The sequence below is a fragment of the Manacus candei genome, unplaced genomic scaffold (genome assembly GCF_025592945.1).
Source record: "Manacus candei isolate 608988 ecotype Guabito, Panama unplaced genomic scaffold, ASM2559294v1 h1tg000085l, whole genome shotgun sequence".
In the NCBI taxonomy this organism is placed as follows: Eukaryota; Metazoa; Chordata; class Aves; order Passeriformes; family Pipridae; genus Manacus; species Manacus candei.
In genome coordinates this window covers 731,308-753,792 of record NW_026138133.1, presented here as the reverse complement: position 1 = coordinate 753,792, position 22,485 = coordinate 731,308, and the positions used below count along the sequence as shown (strand labels likewise).

The following is a 22,485-nucleotide window of genomic DNA, read 5'->3' as shown; positions in this document are numbered from 1 at the left end:
ATTTCTACAACACATGTGCTCCCAGGCATCTGTATGTACCAACACGATTTGTGAAGAAGAGGGACAGCCAATACTGAGGAGCAACAGGTAAAAGAAGATGGCAGGGAGCCAGAGAACTTTCACCAAAGAGTGCTGAAAAATCTGACTGAGACTGTGCAAGGTCGGTATCATCTACGAAAAATTATGGTGATGAGAAGTTCCTAGTGACTATGGAAAGGCAATCATTATATGAACTTTTAAGAAAGGCAAGGAGAAGCTAGGAACCTTACATCAATCTTTAGAAAGAACACGTACTCTAGGAAAGCATGAACAGGAAATTAAGAACACTTACACAGATTTACCAAAAGATGAACTGTATTTGATCAACTTGCTTGTCTTCCATGCCAAAATGACAGGCTACACAGACCACTGGTAGAGCTATTAGTGCTCAGTGTAACAGCATTTAACATCAGTAAGGTTTTTGACAGCACCTCTTACAGCAGTGTCTTATGAGAGATGACAAAATATGCACTGAATAAATATATATTCAAAATTGGCCTGGCAGCTGTGATCAAAGGGTAGGAATCAATGGCTTCATATTCAGCTGGTGGCCAGTAATAAGCTGAGCATTAGGAAATCAATATGGAGTCTTATCCTGTTTAATATTTACATCCTCAACTTTGACAGTGAGACAGAATTTATGGATCCATGGATTTATGGATCTTACAAAAGTAGGAAAAGTAGCTGACACACTGAATAGCAGAGCTTCAATCCAGACACCTGACAAAGTCCAGCACTGGGCCAACAGAAATCTCATGAAACTCAAGTAGAGGTACAAAGTTTTGCAATATTGATCAGTAATATGTTCTCATCCTGAATAAAATAAACTATATACTTAACTACATTAGAAGTGGTGGCAGCAGATCAAGTGGTGGTAGCAGATCAAGTGAAATTATTACTCAGCTGGTGAGGCCGTGTCTGGAATATTAAACCCAATGTTTGGCCTCCCACTTCAAGACAGAGATTGCTAAGAACTCTAGCGTTTGGAGGTTAGTCAGAGACTTAGAGCACGTGACCTACAGTAAAAAGCTGAGGCAGTTGGGCTTAATTAGTCTAACAAAGGGAAAGCTAAGGTACTATCAAATAGCAAACCTTAACCACTTCAAGAACCATTACAAAGCCAAACTTTTCTAAATGTGGCAAATAATATACGAGGGACAGTTTAGAAGATTCAGATTTTACTTTGGAAGGAACTTCTTTCAATAAAGCAGGGCAGAGCTGCAACAGCATATTCAGACTCCTGTGGACTCTTCAGTCTTAGGAGTTTTCAGGGTTGGCTAAACAAAGCCACAGATGATCTGATTAGTCCTGCTTGGGGCAGGAGGCTGGAGTGGATGCCCTGTGAAGGACCCTTCTAATCATTTTTCTGTGACTCACTTAAATTGTTCAATTTATTTTGAATTCATTCAAAGCTTTTGCATATATAATATAATGTGCTAAAGTATTTCAGAGCTCCACAATTGAATGCTTGACTCTCAGTAACTTTATCTGCAAATTTCTCTTTCTGATAGGACAAAAGAGGATTGCCATTAGGTTTGAATTGCATGAAACCCTCCAAATTTTGGATATATTTTTGTTAGAAAAAAAGTATGAGTAAATATTAATAAGGAAGTTATACAAATTTGTAAAAACTTTAATCTCGTATCTCTTTTAAAGTCTCCATCATCTGCCTCAACCCCTCTTTAAACAACACAAACTGAAAGCAGTAAGAAGGAGTCTAAAATGAAGCTATAGAATCTCTGAATGATGAGAAAGAGTAAGCCTAAAATTTTGAACTTCATATGAAGTTTATACTGAATAGTATTCTTTTAACAGCTGGCATTCATGTAACAAACTATCTCATTTTAGGTTCTTTTCCTCCATTATTTGATATATTCTTTAAATTATTATTGAACAAGAATCAATTATTCAAGGAATAAAAACCTCAAACTCAGCTGTAGTGATAAATTGTATTATTCTGCACTTTGAACTTACATTTCTTGTGTAAATTTTGTGATGAGTAGGTGAGACAGACTAGAAAAACAAGATGATGCAGTTTGGATTTTTGCACTCATATGCAGGGAATACATCTGAATTTGTACATTGAAGTCCCATATTTTTTCTGTGGAATCAACTGAAAAGTCATATATAAATTCAAGTATAGAAAAACATTCTCCAAGATTCACATGTTTCTGCTGTATTAACCTATTCTGCTCATACCTGCAACTGAACAAATTTGAGAGACATCATTTTTAGCCATTAAAAAAAAAGTACAACCAGAAATAACTAAACATTATCTCTCAAAGTCCGTCTCTATCAAATAACTAATTTAATATTATGATATATTTCAATGTTAGCATAAAGAAACAATCAGTATGTCAGCACATCTCATGCTGTAAATAGAGTTTTGTTAAATTTTCAGGATGTTTGGCTTGAAGTTTCAGAGTCTAGAAGCTCACCTTGTGTGTCTGCAGAGAAGTGTGTGATTCAGAGAAGATTTAAGGAAAATTAAGTGTGAAACTTCTAGCCAATTTAGCCAATCAATATTTCACTTCAAGGTCATTCTTCCAAAGAATAACTACAAATTAATTTATAATATAACATGAAAGAAGATATTATCATTATTTATACTGTAAGTCAAGCCATTGATAAAATAAATTGTCTTTAATATAAACTTCATATTCTTCCTTCTCTCAATAGAATATGTATTTTAAAGACTACGCTAGCATTTTTGTGGCTGTCCAAGAGCATTCACTGTATTTTTGTGATCCAAGTTTGATCAGAATCTCAACTTTAAATACCAGTTGTATCACACTACAGAGGTAGAGGGATAGAGATGGACTCATTCATTCATTTTATGAAGACAGAACTTTGGGATGGCAGTGGAGGGACATGTTTGCCTCATAATAAAACACCTGTGCAAGTATAATTCAATCTGGATATGTTTATTCCACTAGAAGCAAAGAAAAAAACCCTTCAAAACTCAAAAAAAAAAAAACAACAACAATATCACATGAAAACCTTTTCTCTTTATCTATTATATCTTTCTTATATTTTCCATAGCGGCATTGGTTCTAAAATTGGACAAGTGTGAAAAAGATGTTTATTTTATTGTATGACAGGTAAAGTAAAATAGGAAACTCTAGCATAATACTTACTAGTACATCTAAAATTTTAACAAACTTATGGGGAAGGGAAGTTTTCTTTCTGAGGTAAAATATTTTTCTTGTACAGGAAAAGATGGCAGTCTTTTTGACTTTATTTCAACCTGCAAAATCTGTTATGCTCAAATGGGCATCTAGCATCAGAAACAAAGTCTTTACAACTTCAAAATGTAGTGATGGGGAATTTTCACATTAGATATTTTCATTTGAATTTTCATATTAGAAAAAAATATCCAAAAGGTAGTTCCAGGTCCCAAAGAATGTAATGAAATGCTGATATTTGTCTTAGAACTTGCATTACAGATTTTTCTAAGTCTGTATAAGAACCATGTAAGAACAAATGAATGTGCTGAGCTTAGGTAGTGTTTATAATCAGAACAGGAGTGAAATTGCAATAAAATGCTTCCAAACCTACACCTTCACTTTGAAGAAAGCTAAAGAGAAGTGAAAAGAGCATGATCTTCTCTAAAATAGACTAAATTGTACCAAAATTAGATTTTGATTGATCTTAATAAAGATAGAACTAAACCCTTCTTCAAAATACTGTGTTTTAAAATTAAGGTATTGTAACTGGAATTTTCTCTTTCTTTTCAGAAAGGAGAAGAAGAAAGACAAGCTAAAGTAAAGCTATTTCCTTCATTACAGAGAGAGGGACTTCAAGAAGGGAAAGGTGAAAGCATACTATTTTTCCCTCTGTCAGATATAAGACAGCATGGAAAAGATTTTCTATAGTACTGGATGTTTTTAAACAAATGTAAATGTATTATTTATTTATTTTAAAGAATTTGTAACATTCTTACTTTGGAAGCTTATGAAGCTATTGAGCAACCACTATGATAGTGGCAAGAATTGAAACCATGTTAACTTAAAAAGGAATTTTAATGAGTCTGCTGAAAATTTTTAGTCTGCTCTTGTTCCCCGTAAGATCTTTTTTCAATGCATGAAGTGTTCAACATGAAATAAATGTGCATATTTTATTAACACCCACTAACGCTGTTCTTTACAAGTATGAATCTCAACATTCACATTCATAAGATATTTAACAAGCCTTAGACAGAAAACCACTTTATTTATCCCTAACATATTAAGACGAATACAACCCAAAGAGTAATCGTTACCTTTTTCAAAGCCTGTCAACAAAGTGGCTAGAAATTGTGCATACATATGTATATCTCTTCTCACTATTTCCAAATACAATGTTTTTGTGTTATAAAGAGAGGCTACCACAAAATAGTGGAAAAAAATCTTTTCAAGGGAAACTAGTCTTTTTTGGGTTGTTTCTAAGAGCTACACTCAGAATACATCTTCCTGAACTCTGGCAGGCTTGGTGCTGTGACCATTTCCCTGGGAGCCTCTTCTAGTGCACAACCACTCTCTGAGTGAAAAACCTTTTTCTAATATCCAACCTAAACCTCCCCTGACAAAACACTGAGGCCATTCCCTCTGGTCCTGTCACTGGTCACCACAGAGAAGAGATCAGTTCCTGCCCCTCCTCTTCCCCTCATGAGGAAGTTGCAACTGCAATGAGGTCTCCCCTAAGTCTCCTCTTCTCCAGGCTGAACAGACCAAGTGACCTCAGCCACTCCTCATATGGCTTCCCCTCAAGGCCCTTCCCCATCCTTGTGGCCCTCCTTTGGATGCTCTCTGATAGCTTAATGCCTTTTATATACTGAGGTGCCCAAAACTGCACACAGTACTCAAGATGAGGCCACAATGCAGAGCAGAGCGGGACAATAATCATCATGTCTTCTTCAAGGTACTGCCCCTCACATAGAATAATCTTGGCAAGTAGATCTTTCAGTGACCACATGCAGAGATAACACTAGAAAAGGGTGGGAATCTTCTCTGTCAAAGGCTTTCATTCTCAAGGAGTATTTTTGAAGTTAAAATATAAAACACTGACCTATGTAATGATTCTAGAGAGCATGGTAGTTAAACACAGTGAATTTATTTTTATTTATCTGAAAATATTGACAATTTTTTTGCCAGCTGACGTCACAAATGACATTTTTATAAAATTAGTTATAAATCTTTCTTTGATGCACATTAAACTTTTTCTTTTCTCAAAACTAGAGAAATAGGAAGACTATAATAACTGAAATTATAATGACTGACTACTAGCTAGCACATTTACTTAGGATGTCATTTTCAATTTAATGTTTTGCTTGATTATGAGAAAAAACAAAAAACACACAGAAGAAGGTACAAGAAATTATGTAAAAGAATGAAGTATCCTAGTTTCTTATATCTTTGTACATCTCCCAGATTACTCTAACAGTTATTATCTTCAAATGCTTAGAAGTGTGCTATGGGATATGTAAAATACAAAATATGTAATAACAAACCTGAATGTAATAAAACCAATTAATTTAAAAATTATCAATCTCCCTTTTAATAATTTTTTCCTTTCATTTTTGCTCAAGTAGGTGTTTCAAAGAGATTTGTAAACATAATGATAATGTGAAATTAGCATATGATGTGAAACTAGAACACAGATTTATTCTTTTTATACAGTCTAAAGTGTCTATATATAAAATATAAAACAATATGAATGTTAACACTTTTAAAATAAATGTTCAACAATTGAAAAGGAAGCAAGTGAGAAACTCAGAAAAGAGACTAAAATGAATTCAAAACATTTTCAAAAGTGATTATGTATGTGTCTCTCTACTCAACCACTGCTGATACTGAAATTAGGAGTCATATGTGTTCACTGAGAAAAAGACAGTAGAATGTTTTGAAAGAGTATTAAAAACCTTTTTTCCTTACAAGATAAGGAATTTGAAAGATAGCTGAGAATAGAGGAGAATATTTAAAAATTAATGAAAAATATAGTCTGCATTAAAGATGCTAAGCCACTACTAGGGAAATACATCTGCATGTATCAAACCTCTGGACTCCTCAAAAACATACTGTAGAAAATGCAGTACTCTCTATTATAGTCCAACGAATAGTTCTATAATATCTGAAATTTCTTCTCTGAGGTTTTACTGTTCTTCTTGTATTGCATTCAGTTTTGCTTTGTCCTTCACAAAAACCTCCAGTACCACATGTATGCTCAATATTTGTAAATCTAATACAGTATTTACAGAGAAAATTACTTCAACTTACCTTCGATCCAATTTTTGCCAGATTATCAGAGATATATGCTCTCTTCCAAGTAGGAATTATATTTGTTTGCATACTAAGTAGAGGTTATATTGAATGACATAATTTTACACAGAACTTCAGATTACTTTTTACTGAGAAGGTCAGTTTTAAAAGAGTACTCAACAACAGTAATACATTTTTAGCAGATACATTTTCCAAGTTCAGTATTAGAGAAATGATACAATGGTAGGATTTATATTTTACCTAAAATCTGAGCCTATCCGTTTTCCATTTTCTGGTTCTCCAGGATCTGGACACAAATTGGACGCCTGTTTAATACCTCCCTCATTTACTGAAAAAAACAAAAACAAAAACAAAATAAAATAAACAAAAAAAGAGATAAAATAATATAGTTTTTACAAAATACAGAGTTAAGCAATTAAAATTGACAAATATGAAAAAGTATATTCTTTTCATTTTAGGTCTTTTAAAACACATTTTCTACAGAATACAATCACCAATATAAACTCTAGTTTCAGTACATAAGTTTGTCCTCCCTATAAGAAGCAAAGCATGTATTTTCTGATTTTTTTTCCAAAAAACCTCACACTTTTTAATAAGATGTATTAATCAGCTATTTTTTTTGTTTGTAATATTATTGAATCCATATAGAAACTTATTGCTATTTCCTTAGAAACATTAACATTTAATGGAGTGTTCATCAGGTTTTATTCTGAATATACGCTAATAAATGTCATCTCCACTAAGAGCTGACCTTTTCTCCTTGAATTATAATAAAACTTGAGTGTATAAACTCCTACTGAGAGAATTGTCCTTAATCAGTATGGAAAATGTATATATTCCCAAAATATGGTGAACTGAAGGTAAACTCAAAATGCCAGTTTGATTTGCATACATTTATCTTACGATAAACTGAAACAGGTCTTCAGAGATAAACTTCCTGGGAACCAGTCTGTGTGTTTTTCTGAAAATTTGTATGTAGCAACCTAAGCCTCAGCATATCCCTCAACATATTCAACTATCTCTTCACTTACTTTTTTTATTTTGAATTATATACTTTCTTGTAATTTTTACAGGTTGCAAAAGTATATCTTATAAAAATAATTTTAGGTCAAAATAATTCTACTAACTTTTGCACTTAATTTTTCAAGTTCATTGAACCCAGAAGTAGCAGAGTTCAAAAAAGCCAAAAAGTTAGCAAAGGAGGTTAGTCTGCCATTACTTGGTAAACTCATAGCCTTATAGAAGAATATTAAAAAAAAATAATACAAATTTACATGAAGCCAAGAGATTTATATTAGGCAGAAAGATTTTAACATTTATTTATTTTTATTACTGAACTAGTAATAAAATAGTGGAAAAAAATCTTTTCAAAGATTTGGATTTGCAGTATTAGATTTTTACTTTTCTTTAAGGAAAAAGTTTGCATATATTTAGGGCAACCACATTACATTGTAAATAATACACATGAATAGAAAAATATATATTCTAACTATGTTTCTAAAGGGTGTTCATTAAATTTCAGCTTTTAATGAAGAAGAAAATAATTCAGAATACTTGGGTGTTTTCCCTTCCTTGAGATTTGTCTTACACACACAGAGAAAGGGAAAAATTGGTTTAGTAACCCTGAGAAAGCCAAAGGCCAAATGCAAATGTTGCAGAGGCTTAAAAAGAAAACATCTCACATTAGCACGCTGCTCAAAAAACCTATCAAGCTCAGCCCTTGTCAGCTGGATCCATAGTATTTACCTTCCTCTGTCCCAAAATACCTCTGTGCTGTTCAAGGTTGCTCTAGTAGCAAACCAAGACAATCTCTGTTCATCTGCATCTCTATGTTCAGGGGACTTTGGGGACAGGACAACTTTTTCTCCTGGTTCAGGGTTTCAGGTTTCAGCCTTTTCCTCCCCCAATACTTGTACATGTGATGAAAGTATATTAGCTACAGAAACCCAAGTTCATGCTAATGTTGGAATATATATATATATATATATGACATATATATATATATATATGACAACTACAATTGAAAAAACTGCATTTCACAAGGCCATCTTGTTGGATAAGCATTTAGAATTAACTGAAATATCTTTGGAAATATCTGGGTCGTTCATTATGAGACATGAGAAATCCAGAATTATCATAAGTAATCTGAATATACAGAGAAGACATTTCTGACATTAAATATATATTAAAACTAAAGTTAGGAAATTATTCATGATGCCTGATAATAATATTATAGAAATTATAATGGTGCCATTTGGTCATGCATCATATAACAATGCACACAAAAGAAATTCTTTACTATAAAAAATAAAGTAAAACTATTATTTAAACAGATTTATTTCTATTTATTATAATTCATGGATTCATATTTCAAATAAATATTTTATATTTGGACATTATGTTTCCCCATACACAGGTGCTAGAGGAAATATTAATATAAAAAAGAATATTCTACTGGATTTCAAGGTATTATTATACACTATTATACACTATTATACACTTCAATTTCTATAGAAAATGGAAGCTTGAAAATCCTATTGCTTTTTTATATCTTCTGTAAAAAGTTTCATTCTAGAAATAATCTACAAAATAGATCTTTAAATTATAAGATATGGATTTGTTAATATTCATAAATAAAAATATAAAGGCTTATGTTAAAGAAAATCAATAAAATAATTAAATTCTAAAAATAAGACATATAGTACAGTAAAAATACAGAAGAAAATGAATAGGTAGAAGTCATTAAACAAATTTCTGATTTGATCCCAATTCTAAAATGCATTTACACAATTTTAAAACCAATCTGATTTCTGTTAAATACTTAGTAAAAAATAACTGCACATTTTAGGATTTTTGTATTGATGTTACTTTTACTGACATAATGCTTGATTTTTCAGTCTACAGCTCCATGTAATTCCACAGATATCTGTTTTACACCCCAGATGCTCATATGACAATAAGCAAAGAAAGGGTTTCCTGTAGTAAATTAAAGGCATCTTGGGAAAGCACTCATTGATGGTGTGGTCAAGAAACCGGGAGCAAGAAATTCCAGAGTACTCATCCTGGTTGAATTAGTTCCCCAATGAATTCATTTGGTATTGTCAACACTTCTAAAATTAGGTTGATGTATACTTGTTTCAAAGTGTATCATCATACCAAATATCACCATTCTGGCTTTCCTCTGTGCAAATCACTTGTGCATTAGTATTGAATGTTATATAACATTGAAAAAAAGATGTAAAATAATGAAAGGACATACAGATGAGAATGCTAGATGAAAATTTCTAAAGATATTGCTAATATCAGGCATAATGTAAAATAGGTCACTTATTACCACTAACAGTTGAATGATGTACATTGGTTTTTTTAAAGGACCTTATCTGTCATTGTAATGCAAGTACAGACTCAGTTGAGAACACACTGCAAAAACTGTCTAGTCAACAGCCAAATACATAATTGTCTTATGAAATACTGTTCTTCAATTCCCCAGCTACCAAAGTGACTAGCTAACTAAAGGCTAATTACGATATAAAATCTTAGTTATCTATTTATGGCAAGGTTATGATGACTAAAGGTACCAATTACCAAGATTTTCACCTTCACTTATTATTGACTCATATAAATAATCTATTCTGCATAATCACTAAAAAAGATAAAGAAGTTTTCAGCTTTACATAGAATATCATAACTATGAAATTATGTAAAGACCTTCAAAAATATATTGACAAATTTCATCACTAATTTCATAACAATCAACTTTGGATATCAAAAGTTTCTCATAATTCATTATAAATATGGAATTTCTATTAAAGTTTATATAGAAGAAAATGTAAGGATTAGTGCAAAATACATGTATAGAGAAACAGTCTCTTTTATCATCCATTGTATTATTATTATTTTTAACTATAAAAACACAGATGGGCCACCAGACAGAGACCTCAGTGATGTACTTTATAAACACTACTGTAATTATCTTACTGTTATTTCATATTGTAAAATCACTCTACTTTCCATTCACCCAGTACTCATTAAAAAAAATATTTTTTTTTTAAATATCTCCATACAATTTTTTTAAATAAACCAGAAATGCCTTGCAGAACTATTTAGGTGATGCAGTTTACAGAGAAGTTGAATATGGCAATACGTTACATTACAAAACTGAGTAGAAGTGTGTTTTGCTTTGTTTTTCTGACTTGGTAAATGTTAAAGGGTCTTGCTGCTTGAAGACATCTTTCTATAAAAAAAGAAATCGTATCTAATACATTGATAGTTTAAAATCTAACCGAAAATTAAAACCTATGCTAATGTGTCCTGCTAAATTCTGGAAACTGAATCCATCACTGACAGTGTTTAACAAAAAAATTAGTGCAAACATGTCCAACCTAAGGTGTTTCAAAAACAAGTTCCTGTGAAGAATAATGAAATGTAGTATAATCAGACATAGGCTAAACATTGTCCATTTTATTTACTTCTAATATTTAAAATGTGGTTCTATTCCAAAAAGAAACTCTATAAAAATGGCACATTCTTTTACAAAAGTATCCTTTTAATGCATTTAGTGATGTATGTATGGCCAGTCTTCGCGAGCGAAGATTTGGGAAAGGTCTTTACCCTTCGAGCCTGCGCAGTGGATTTTTTAGGTGAGACACAGCATGCGCTGAACTGAGCCCACCCTTTAATCCTGAGGTTCATCTGCTGGGGCCAAGCGAGCTTGGACAGTGGCAGTGAGGTCCTCAGGACGTAGGTTTGTTTAGAGTGACCTTCTCTTAGATGGATGGCCTTACAGGGCTGACGAGCTCCGTCTGCCCGGGGGAGTTTCCCTGACCGGGAATCGAACCCAGGCTGCAGCGATTTAGTGATACACCTATTTAATTTGTGCTAGAGAGTCACCTGATTCAGTTTTTAATGTCTCTAATTAAAATTGAAGGTACTAAGCATCTCCAGAATTTTTAAAATTTTGGTTAGGTAATCTGTTAAAATGTCAAACTTAATGACTTTTTAAAAAAAATAATTCAAAGACTGACCTCAGATGTGTCTCTTGAAAAAATATGTGGTTGTGCATTTGTAAATGAGGATAGGCTTTGGTTTGCACAGCCTTCTGATGCTAACGTTCAATTAAAATAACAGATCTGTTCATAGGAGCTAAGTTTACAGCTGACACCTAGTAGGCTGAATATTTGTTTCCTTATAAATATTGTAAATTTAGTTTGAAATGACTGACAAAATAATATGTCCTTCTACAATGCCAGATTTATAGAAAGACTGCCTTTAGAGTAGAACCATATTTAAAAATTCACCATGCAGACTGGAGAAACCAGTTCTATTAGAAATACATAAATAATTTTGAAAACACACAAACAACACAGCACAAACTTCACTCTTGCACTAGAAAAAAGTAACAAAAAAGGAGTACACTCACAGATAGAAAACTTGTTGCTGTTGTCTTTCCCTGGAAACAATTTAAATCCTCTAGATTTAAAATCTATGGCCTTTTTCACTAGTTAAAAAAAACAAACAAAAAACAAAAACATGTATCAGGTAATACAGTCTAAAATATTTCATTTCATTTGACAAATTTTATCATGGAAGTATACGCAAATTAGAGTACTGGCTACCTAACAAGTTCCGATTGTGTACTTTTGGTGGGAAACAATTTACAAAAATAAATATTGAGACCAATTTGTATACTTGACAAAGGAAAGAAATGAGATTCGTAACTTATTTTTCTCCTCCATAATACGAAAAAAAAATATATGGCCAAAAGTGTTTATTTCCATGGACCATATAATTGTGTAAAACATTGCCACACATTTATGGAACCTGGAAAATGAAAAGTATTATAATATGTTTGCTCTAAACCAGCGGTTTTTCTGTGTTGAGAAAATGTAGTTACTTATCCCCTGCTTTCTCCATTAAAAAAAAAAAAAAGAAAAAAGATATTTGAATACAAAAAATAAAATACAGTCTATTGTTGATTCTGCAGCTGATCATCTTTCTACCTTAAGAATTGTTATTTTCAAAGTGTGATATGGAAGGTAGCTGGCTCCCTCCTCTCCCCCAAGCCCACAGCTCATCTGTTTCTGTAAAAGTCGTTATTTTTGTCTGGCTTTATGATAAAGATAGTTAATCCAGGCAAACCTTGTGGCCTCAATATACCTTTGAAAGAAAACAACCAATAAAAAGAGAATAAACCCAAAACTTATCATATATCAGCAATGTAAGAAAGAATAAAGCAAAAGCACCACAAGAAACTTTCATTTTCAGTCATTAAACTAAAGACCTCTTATCTCTAATAGACTTGGCCTATGAGCAATGAACCATACACTAAAATGGACCTCCTAAAGTATTTTAAATTTTTAAGTATAGGTTAATTTAGGTAGAGTGTACTTGACTGGCTTTATAGAATATATATATTTTAAAACTATACGGAAGAAGATGTTTTCTATTAACTACAAGCAAGTACTCAGATGAAGACAGTATAGATTAAAGGAACTAGGTCTAGTAGAAGTTAATATAAGAAGATAGACTGTACATCATCAAAGAATTTTTCATACCCATTAACTTCTTACAGAAAATTGATGGATATTCAAAGAACCCTGATGTGAGGCATAAATACCAAAGTAGAAAAATATTATTGATATCTTTTTATAAGTAAATTAGTCATTACCACACAGAAGAGTAGAACAGGATTTGGGAGAAACAGCATACTACTAAGGAAGACAATTTATAGGATAAATACAGGATGTGCTGATAAATATTTTTATACTTCTGATGGAAGAGACCGTATTTTCTTCTAAATACAGAGATGTTACTATCTCAAGAGGCAAAATGTAAATTTCCTTGTGTATTATTACAATGTAACTTATAAACATTGATAATGGTTCTGGGAAATACATTATTTGCAGAAGCAGAACTTGTCTGTTGCACAAAATACTAGATTATTTTTAATCCTTAGTAGCAGAAGTTGTCCTTCCCCTCCAAATCCAGTGGAAGTCATGGGCCCTACCTTCCCACAGCAGATCCATACTGGAATAACAGCAGTGCTCTCTAGCCATTGTCTTAGCTTTCTAAAATGCTATTGCTATGTAAATAGGAATGTTGGAGTATAACTGTAACCTTCTTTTGGCTTTGAGGATCAATATAAAATAACTCCTCATGAATCAGAAGATAGACTGAATTATTCTTCCAGTACCTAAGTAAAATGGGAGTGGGCTTGAATGAATGACCTCAGGTGCTGGGACAGGTTTAAATACTCTCTCCTCTATTTTCAGAAATCATCATAAGAACAAACAGAAAAAGGAAGACTACTTTGTATTTTTTTGTTTGTTTCTACTCATTCTCAAACATCTGAATGGCATATCCACAGTTTATGTACACAAGAATAGTTCATAAGATATAAGGTGGAACTCAAAATAGTTACAGGAGTGTCTTGGTGAAGACATTTAAACGCATCAGAGATTTTAATAATAATTTGCATCACTTTGCCAAGGCTATTAAATACCACTAGGAAAGCAAGCAATTCCAGTTCTCTGAAGAATCTTTACACCACAAGAGAAGAATTTTACTTTTAACTGGATGTTAAATCAATGGTATGTTGATTTATTGACCAGTAGTTTCTGAATACACTGAAGGAGTAGTTATAGAAATTTATTTGGTCCAAACATGCCATCACTAAACTCGGTGTTAGGCTGCATATGCATGTACATACATAAAAACAACCCCACCATTGCAAAAAAAAAAAAATTCTCTACCCAATAAATATTCTATACTTGGCAAAATAAGCATTATTTTGCATGTCATACACATGGCAGTAAATACTGAATGTGGATTTCACTTCTGAGAAGTCTCAGAGGAGAGGCTTGTGACAGAAAACAGAGCAGTTGTACATTCTAAGTAGTCCACAAAGGGAAACAGACACTCTAAGAACACAATTCATCTGGCCTTAAGATACCTACTTTTTCTTCTGAACAGAAGAAAATAGATTACATCAAAAAGTAGGATACTCCTGTGGAGGCATACTAATTTAATAGGAAGATAGGGATAACATTCTCCAATACTTGGGGAATAATATTTCATAACTAATTGTGCACCTAAAACTTCCCTTATGTCCTGTCCTTCAGTTCCTTCCAGAATCAACCAAAATATAAAACTGAAAATTTAGATCAAGAAAATAAAAATGCTCAGAGAACAAACTGAGCTAAATTCTATTTGCAGTAGAATAAATCTTCAGTATCACTTTCACGTCATTAACTATGTGACTATAAAGACCAGAAAAGTATATTTTAAAAATAATATAAATTTATAAAAACCTATCTGACATAACCATCTATCCAGTGTATAATGCAAGGAGAGGCTTAAAATTTTTTTTAAGACTACTTCAAATACATATGGCTTTTAGGTTGGTTGGGTTATTTGCTTTAAATTTATAGATAAAGACAGCAAGTTTGTTTCTTTTTATTGTTTATTTTTGGAGGAGAAAGAACACTGGTACACATCTCCTATCCAAATACATCTCTGACAATCCTGAATGTATTTTTGACTATGTCACCTGATGAAACATAAGCAGTAGCATCAGAACTGTGTAGCACCAAATCAGAGATTACGTCAAAAACCCCTGAAAACTTAAAAATAATTTAGCCATCCACCTTGGGACTTCTGCTCAACGCTGTTCATGTTGGGGTTTTTTCCCAGTTTAAGTCACTTTAATACAAATAGAAAATTAGAATGATAGAATCATATGATGGTTTGGGTTGGAAGGGACCTTAAAGACCAGCTCATCGCAACCCTTCCTGCCATAAGCAGGGACACCTTCCACTAAAACAGTTTGCTGAAAGCCTTATCCAGCCTGGTCTTAAACACTTCCAGCAATGGGGCATCCACAGCTTCTCTGGGAAATCTGTTCAAGTACCTCAACATGCTCACAGTAAAGAACTTCTTCCTAATATACAATCTAAAAATACCCTCCTTCAACTTAAAGCCATTCCCCCTTGTTCTGTCACTGCATGTCCTTATAAAAAGTCCCTCTCTCTTATAGGTCCCCTTCAGGTACTGGAAGGTTCTCCAAGGTCTCTCCGAAGCCTTCACTTCTTCATACTGAACAGCCCCAACTCACTCTCTGTCTGTAAAGAAGGTCTAATGTTTTCTGTAAATAAGAAAAATGGAACTGAATGCTTTATTGAGGGGGGAAGGATATGAACAATCCCGGTAACCAAAAAAGTCCAGGTAAGTTTTGCATGACAGATGTGTGTGTTAATATTCAGTCAATAGTCAAGCCAGAGTCATGTACATTTTTCAAGTAGCTAATTTATATGTAAAGTGAAATATATTCAGAATTATTTTGTTGAGGTTTCTGACCAAAATGGTCTCTCATGTAAGATAAGGGAGATTCAAACACTTACAGGCAAAGTTTTAGACACATATAAGAAATAAAATATTTTCTTATTTTTTTCATAAAAGGGCTGTGTAATTATGTATATTTATGCATATTCATAAACATAAATACTACATACAAACACTTGTGAGAGACAACTAATCCAGACAAGTACCATATTTTCATATCCTCTTCAGGATAGATGTTGCACTAAAAAAAGACCTCAGGTAAATAAGTTTCAAGCATATATATCATAAAAAAAAGACAGGTGTATAATTTGACTAACAACCTTGAGTGCAGTAAACTCTCATACACTAGAAAAAAAATAATTTTGAATAAAGAAAAGATTGTTCAGTTGACACAGTTCTGGTTTCATTGTATCATGAGGGCTACATTAGACATAAATTGCAGGAAGGAAAATTTTCTTCTACAATACAGAAGCATTGGGGTATAGAGCCATGTGAAGGATATTCATTTAAAACACTGTCAACTTACAAATTCTTGCTTTTATTTTGTAAAGGAATTTTCCGTCTTGTCATGTCTACATTCCGTAAATTTTCAAATCAAGTAAAAGCTATATTTAAAATGCTGAGGGCTACAACAGCATTGTTCTATGCAAAATCAGCACTTGGGTTGCATTACTATAAGTAACTCTACAGAGTATTAACCAGGGAAACTTGGGCCTCATCTGACCTTATATATTTATTTCCTTTGGTGTAGCTCAATGTAGTTCAAGAACTGAAACAGCCTTTCCCTTCTCCAGAACTGTTCTCACTTTATATTCTCCACCACTCAGCTAGTGGAGACAGAGAACGATATCATAATATCAAAGCCACTATTTCAAGCCACTATTTCAAGCCCTATTTAATTGACATCTGCAAAAATACAATACCATGTGGAAAAGGCAGTAGATGGTTTATTTGACTGTGCTTAAACTTTTTTTGCATATACATCTTTTTGCCCCCTCATAATCTTTGTATTGCTCTGTTCCTCATCTTTGACATTTTTTTAAAATCAACTGCAAAGGATTCTTTTCAACCATATCTGAAACAAAAAAAAACAAAAGTAGTCTTAACCTACTTTTTTCTTTTTTCTCACAAGGCTGAGAGAGAAAAGATAATCTTCCTATAAATTTGACCTCTCAAAATTATTCCCACCACACTGCTATTATTTACAAAACAGAAATCAATACCTTTTGTTTACTTTGCATTGGGTCCAGATGCTAGGGATACAAGCTGACAATAAAAGCAGTAGTAGATTCAGAATTACATGACCTTCACCTTAACTTATCTGACAAATAAAGAGTAGTTAACTCATTTACTGCTTTCTGAAGTGACACAAAACATTTGTTTGGAATACTGCGTAGAACTGATTTTAACTTGTGCAGAACCAGTAATTCACTAAGTATTTAAAAACTTAAATATGTCATGATGGCAGATTTTACTTGCAGCAACTGCTATTTCTAATGATGGAAACAAGTGCGTGATATACTCTGGACTTCCAACATTTGCTGCTCATGTGCAGATATGCCAAATAAATTATGCATGATACTTCCAGTTCATCTTTGGCATACGTCTAATTCATTGTATTTCCACTAGAAGTTGATCTACATGCACAGCACATCCACAGCCTGAATGTGTTGAACTTACTACTCACATAAAGGTCAGCTCTATTTTTTTTGTGTATGCATGTCATGTTCGTTATGCATGTGATGCAACTGATCATCCAGAATTTTCAAACTCTAACAGTACAAGTGTTAGAGATCCAGATACCTTAGGGATCACCACCTCAAGGGATTGCACAAATAGGGTGGGAATGGGAGAGAAGAGATAGCAACCTATTTAGTTTTTATGTGATGGCACTTAAGGCTTCAGAAATTTACATTAAAAATCTCTAAACCTAGTGATCACTATAACCCAACACACTCATTAATGTAGCACTGTCTTCCAGAACCTTTCTGCACTTTGAAAGGACATTAGAGGACATAAATTTTCATCAATTTTTGTAGTACATAATGAACTGCATAGGTTAATGAAGAGGCATTCAGAAGATTAACAATCAGACTACAAAGTGGTGAATCATCCACTTTTCATACTATTCTATTTTTCACTTTTTACATGAACTGATCTTAGTTTCTCTTTTATTATCCAACCCCTCCACACACCTTCTGCCCCTTTCAACTCTATAGCACCCTGATCAAAGCAGATTGTATAGATTATTTATATTTCAAATTACTGCAACTACTGCATTTCTACACTGAATTAATATTTTAAAATGATTACTAGTTTAAAACTATCAAAATTTCAATTTTGCTACTATATTCTGCATTATATGTGATATGAGAGATATATCTATATCTCAAAGTTCTCTAATATGGAAAAATAATTATTTAAAAGGAATCAAGTATGTTAATATTTATATTTTAATATTTATATGTATATTTTAATATTAATTTACAATTGCACTAATAAGAAAATTTTTTTACATTCTAACTACAATGAATCTAATATATACCAACAAATTTTGGTCAAAAGAAGAAAACCTGAAATACTGAGGGAAAGTGATGACACAGAATGTGAGAAGCCAAATAGCAATTATAAAATTAAACATGGATAACATAACGAAGAACACTAAAGAACTGCAGGAATTTCTAGAAAAAATAAATAGAAGAAACAAGTTCAGAAAATAAAATTGACAGGCAAGTATAAAAGGCAATAATTCAATTAAAACATTAAGCAACTCATTTATTGAAATCACTATGACGGATTTGTTTTTTCACTTCCTTCTAATCACTCCAGACTTGACTATTGGACATTATTATTAGGTTTTATCTAATAAAAATCTTGAAATTAACAAATCATAGAGTTCATCCACCAAATAGAACATATATATGTGATCTGTTGTACATATTAAATAGGTATTTACAAATGTACTATGTAATTTTACACACATATAGTTCACTAAATGTTTGAGTGCTAGATTGCATCTTAGTTACTCTTATTTCTTTAAATTTTTAAAATTTTTGCAAAAAAAAACCCTATTATAAATACACAATCTTCTTATATACAAATATACTTAGAAATATAGAACATAATAATCCTACTGCAAAATACATTTACTTTCTTCAGACACCCATCTCTGTAGTTCTGTGTTTACTGACAAAAGAAGCCCGCAAAAAAACCCAAACCAAAACCAAAACCAAACAAAAAAACCTAAAACAATCAAACAAAAAAAACCACAAAACCCCCCGACCAAAACCTAAACAAAACCCACCTGAGGATGTATGCATAGTCATTACCCACTTGACTTAAAAATATTTAATAGCTCTTCAGAAAACCTCTCCTTCCCTACTCCTCCTTTTTTCTTTCTGCTTCTAAGTAATCCTCAAAAAAATAGGATACACGTATCAATATTCTAACAAATCTTTAAAAGTCTTATACTGAATAATCCCAAAGTAGTGATCTGTCATCAGGGAATCTTTCAAAAAAAGAAAAAAACCCAAGATAATTAATTACAGTCTCTTAATATCCTTTTGTTTTCAAAAGTTTCATTAGCATCTGTTTCAATTTCTTGTAACAAATCTTAAAATCTTCTTGCCTGCTACCATCATAAATTCTCCTGTAAGACACAAGCAGGAACAATTTTTTTCTCTCTATTTCATTTTTTCCTGCCTATTACTAAGATCATACATAAAGCCAGATATCAAAAAGCATAATATATGTTGGGATAAACAAGTGTTCTTAAAGAATAAAGGGGAAAGGATAGAAAAATTATAAAGGTTTTATAAGAAAGTAATAAAAAACAAAGTTGAAAACGTAAAGAAAGAGAGAATGGAGATATCGGTAAAATTAATAATATTCAATCCATAAACTGAGGTTAAAAATTTGCAAATGCTTAGTGACATTTCTGCTCTTTAGAAAGAGAAGTTTGAAGTTGTGAAATTTGTTGGAATCCAAAGTTCTCTTGAAAATAACTGGAATTTAAGATCTTAAGGAAAACATTGAGTCACTTTTGAACAACTAGACAATGACCAGAGTCACCCACTAGGACTTTCTGGAACTATTTGAGCTCGACAAGCAATTTTTTTCCTCCAACCACTGTATCTCTTTTTCAGACTCTTTATTTTTTAAATTTAATTTATGAATTATGAACTGTATTAGAAGTCTTTTTACATTGCTTGCTCCTGGTACTCATTTGTTTCTTTATTTTAGAAACTCTTTTACAAGAGATATTGTCTTAGAATGTAAGACTTCATAATTTTATACTAAAATCAATTAAGTCTCAAAAATAATTTCAATCATTTCCACTTTGTGACTTTCTTGGTGTATTTAGTTACATAACTACTGCTGGTATAAATATTCTTTGCAAATATTCAGTTCATTAGGAAGAAAAAAGCACAGTACTTTAAATCATCATTTTTCAATATAAGAAATTAAACCATTGTTCAATTGCCTCTGCCGAACATGACTGCTGCATAAAAAGATTTTAACCCAACATTATGGCTCTTCCTAGAAAAAGTAAAAAAAGGATGGCTACTATATAATGTTTATACTTAGTTGGCCTTATGTGATAGGAGTTGTTATTTATTTCTGGGGCACTACAATCAAGAACAGAACTCCAGTGACTTGACTGGATTTATTTAATTTTCAATCCACTTGATGCTCCTTCAGTAGAGTTATCAAGTTTCTTAAAAAAATTACACTCACTTTTTAAAAATTATTTAAACTCACTTTATGGTCTTTTAAAAACCCTAGAAGTGTAATAACATAAATAAAAGTGAGTATCAGGTTTGGTTATGTTTTAAACTGATGTATCAAAGATTCTTCTCAATTATATGAGAGAATAGAAAGCTCTGCTGTTTCAACAGCACCAGCTTTCACATTTGTTTTTGTTGTTTCTTTGTTCCTATCTTGAGATTTCTTTAGAAATCCTTGTATTCTTTGTTCTTTATTACCACTGAAACCAGAAGTAAGATACTCATTATTCTCAGGGGTATATAATTATGATGTACATGTACTTCCATATTAAAATGAACATGGAAAGAATAGAACAAGGTATGGTAGGGTAGGGTAGGGTAGAATAGAATAGTTGGAGGGGCCTATGCTGATCAATAGTTCAACTGCCTGACCACTTCAGGGCTGACCAAAATTTAAGGCGTATTATTCAGGGCACTGTACAAAGACCTCTCAGCATTTGGACATATGCCTCTTGGCATATCTTTAGACAGTAAAAGTATGCTTAAAAAGCACTCACAAGAAAAAGTGCTAAAATATCTCTCATGATGTTTGCATATACTTAAAAAATCTAGAGCCTTAAGAAGTAAAAGATATAGTTGATATAAATTATAGAACAAGTCAATAGCACTAACAGCATTGTTAAACTCTCAGTTCTCACTACATGAAACAAATAGTAAAAAAGGTCAAAAATATCAGATTATCCTCCACTACTTTAGTTATGATGAAACTAACAGTACTTAAATGCTTAAACAGAAAAAAAAAAAAACAGCCTAAAAAAAAAAACAACCAAAAAAACACCCCCAAACCTCAAACAAACAGAAAAAAAAACAAACCAAAACAAAAAACAAAACAAAAAAAACCCAAAACCAAAAACCAAAACCAACCAACCAAACAAAAAAAAAACAAAATCAAAATCAAAAACAAAACCAAAAACAAACAAAAAGAAAGAAGAGAAAATACCATGTTTACATCATGCTTAATTTCCTTCCTGGACATCTGAAAAACACAGATCATACTAGAAACTGTGGTTGCAGTATTGATTGAATGAAAGTGGTTAGGGTTCTCTTTTTTTCCCCCTACTTTGGAAGAGAGGAGAGGATAAACTTTCCTGAGCTTGACCATTTGGTTTCTTTAGAACTAAGGACCCAAGAGGTGCTGTGTTTTTCTTCCAGCTATCCTATCTCATTATATTTTTCATTAAACTATCAAGGTACATCTTGAAAGTAAGCTTCTTGTCCTTCATCTACTCCCTCCTTCCACAAGAAGACTTCATTGTTCCAATAACAAGAACTCTTCTTGCTCATCTCCTTACTATATCTTCATTTAAAAGTATATCTTAGTATATAATATAGTTGTATATATTATATACTAACTTGTCCTTATTTAGGTTCTCCATATACTGGCATTCACTTCTTGAAAATTTATCCTTTCATCCTGTCTAACATTTTATTTTCTAAGTTGAGACGATCAGAAAAATGTAACATCATTATAGTACTTTTATTCATCTAATTCCATCTGAATTATTCTTGATGAGAACACTATAATCATGTATAGTATTCCTCATGTGATCTCACTACTGCCTTATAAAATGATACTTATACTTCCCTACCTCTAATGAAAATATTTCACCAAATGCACCTAGGATTTCTTTTACCTCTCTTAAATAATCAAAACTCAAAGTCATGTCCTCTTCTGTGATTTCCAGCTAATAAGCTTAGAGAAGAAATTCTTCAGACAGCTTTTGACAAAAATTAAAATTATTGTTGAGGATGACATAGTAAGTTTGGTACAATAATTCACATGTAGTAGCAGAATTTTGGATACATATTAACCTCTAGTTCTCTCTCCACATCTCATTCATGCATACACTTAACAAAATATTTTTACAAAACAAAACAATATTGTTATCATCTACTCATTGTGAAAAACCTTATTGCCAGAACAATCCCATGGAAGGCAACAGTATTACTCTTTTTCTGTAGTTATTTTGCATCAGTGCCAATAAAACTCCACTATTCTGATCCTACTAGCAATATTCTCAAAAAAACCTACAATTAAAACTATATGTACAGTACATTTTTAC

At 32.3% G+C, this 22,485-nt stretch overlaps 1 protein-coding gene and 1 long non-coding RNA gene across 5 annotated transcripts in view; one reads left to right on the top strand and one right to left on the bottom strand.

The window, feature by feature from the left end:
• Positions 1-22,485, bottom strand: part of CSMD3 (CUB and Sushi multiple domains 3) — a 619,378-nt gene that overhangs the window by 340,297 nt on the left and 256,596 nt on the right. For 2 of the 4 annotated variants that reach the window (XM_051812144.1, XM_051812142.1), the window contains 2 exons: positions 11,716-11,793; positions 6,537-6,624 (listed from right to left, as the gene is read on the bottom strand). In XM_051812144.1, coding sequence (XP_051668104.1) covers positions 6,537-6,624; positions 11,716-11,793 — 166 coding nt within the window. The remainder of the gene's footprint in view (positions 1-6,536; positions 6,625-11,715; positions 11,794-22,485) is intronic. The other 2 variants (XM_051812141.1, XM_051812143.1) reach the window with 1 other exon arrangement.
• Positions 1-22,485, top strand: part of LOC127482125 (uncharacterized) — a 244,313-nt gene that overhangs the window by 176,535 nt on the left and 45,293 nt on the right. The gene's annotated exons all lie outside the window — the stretch shown is intronic.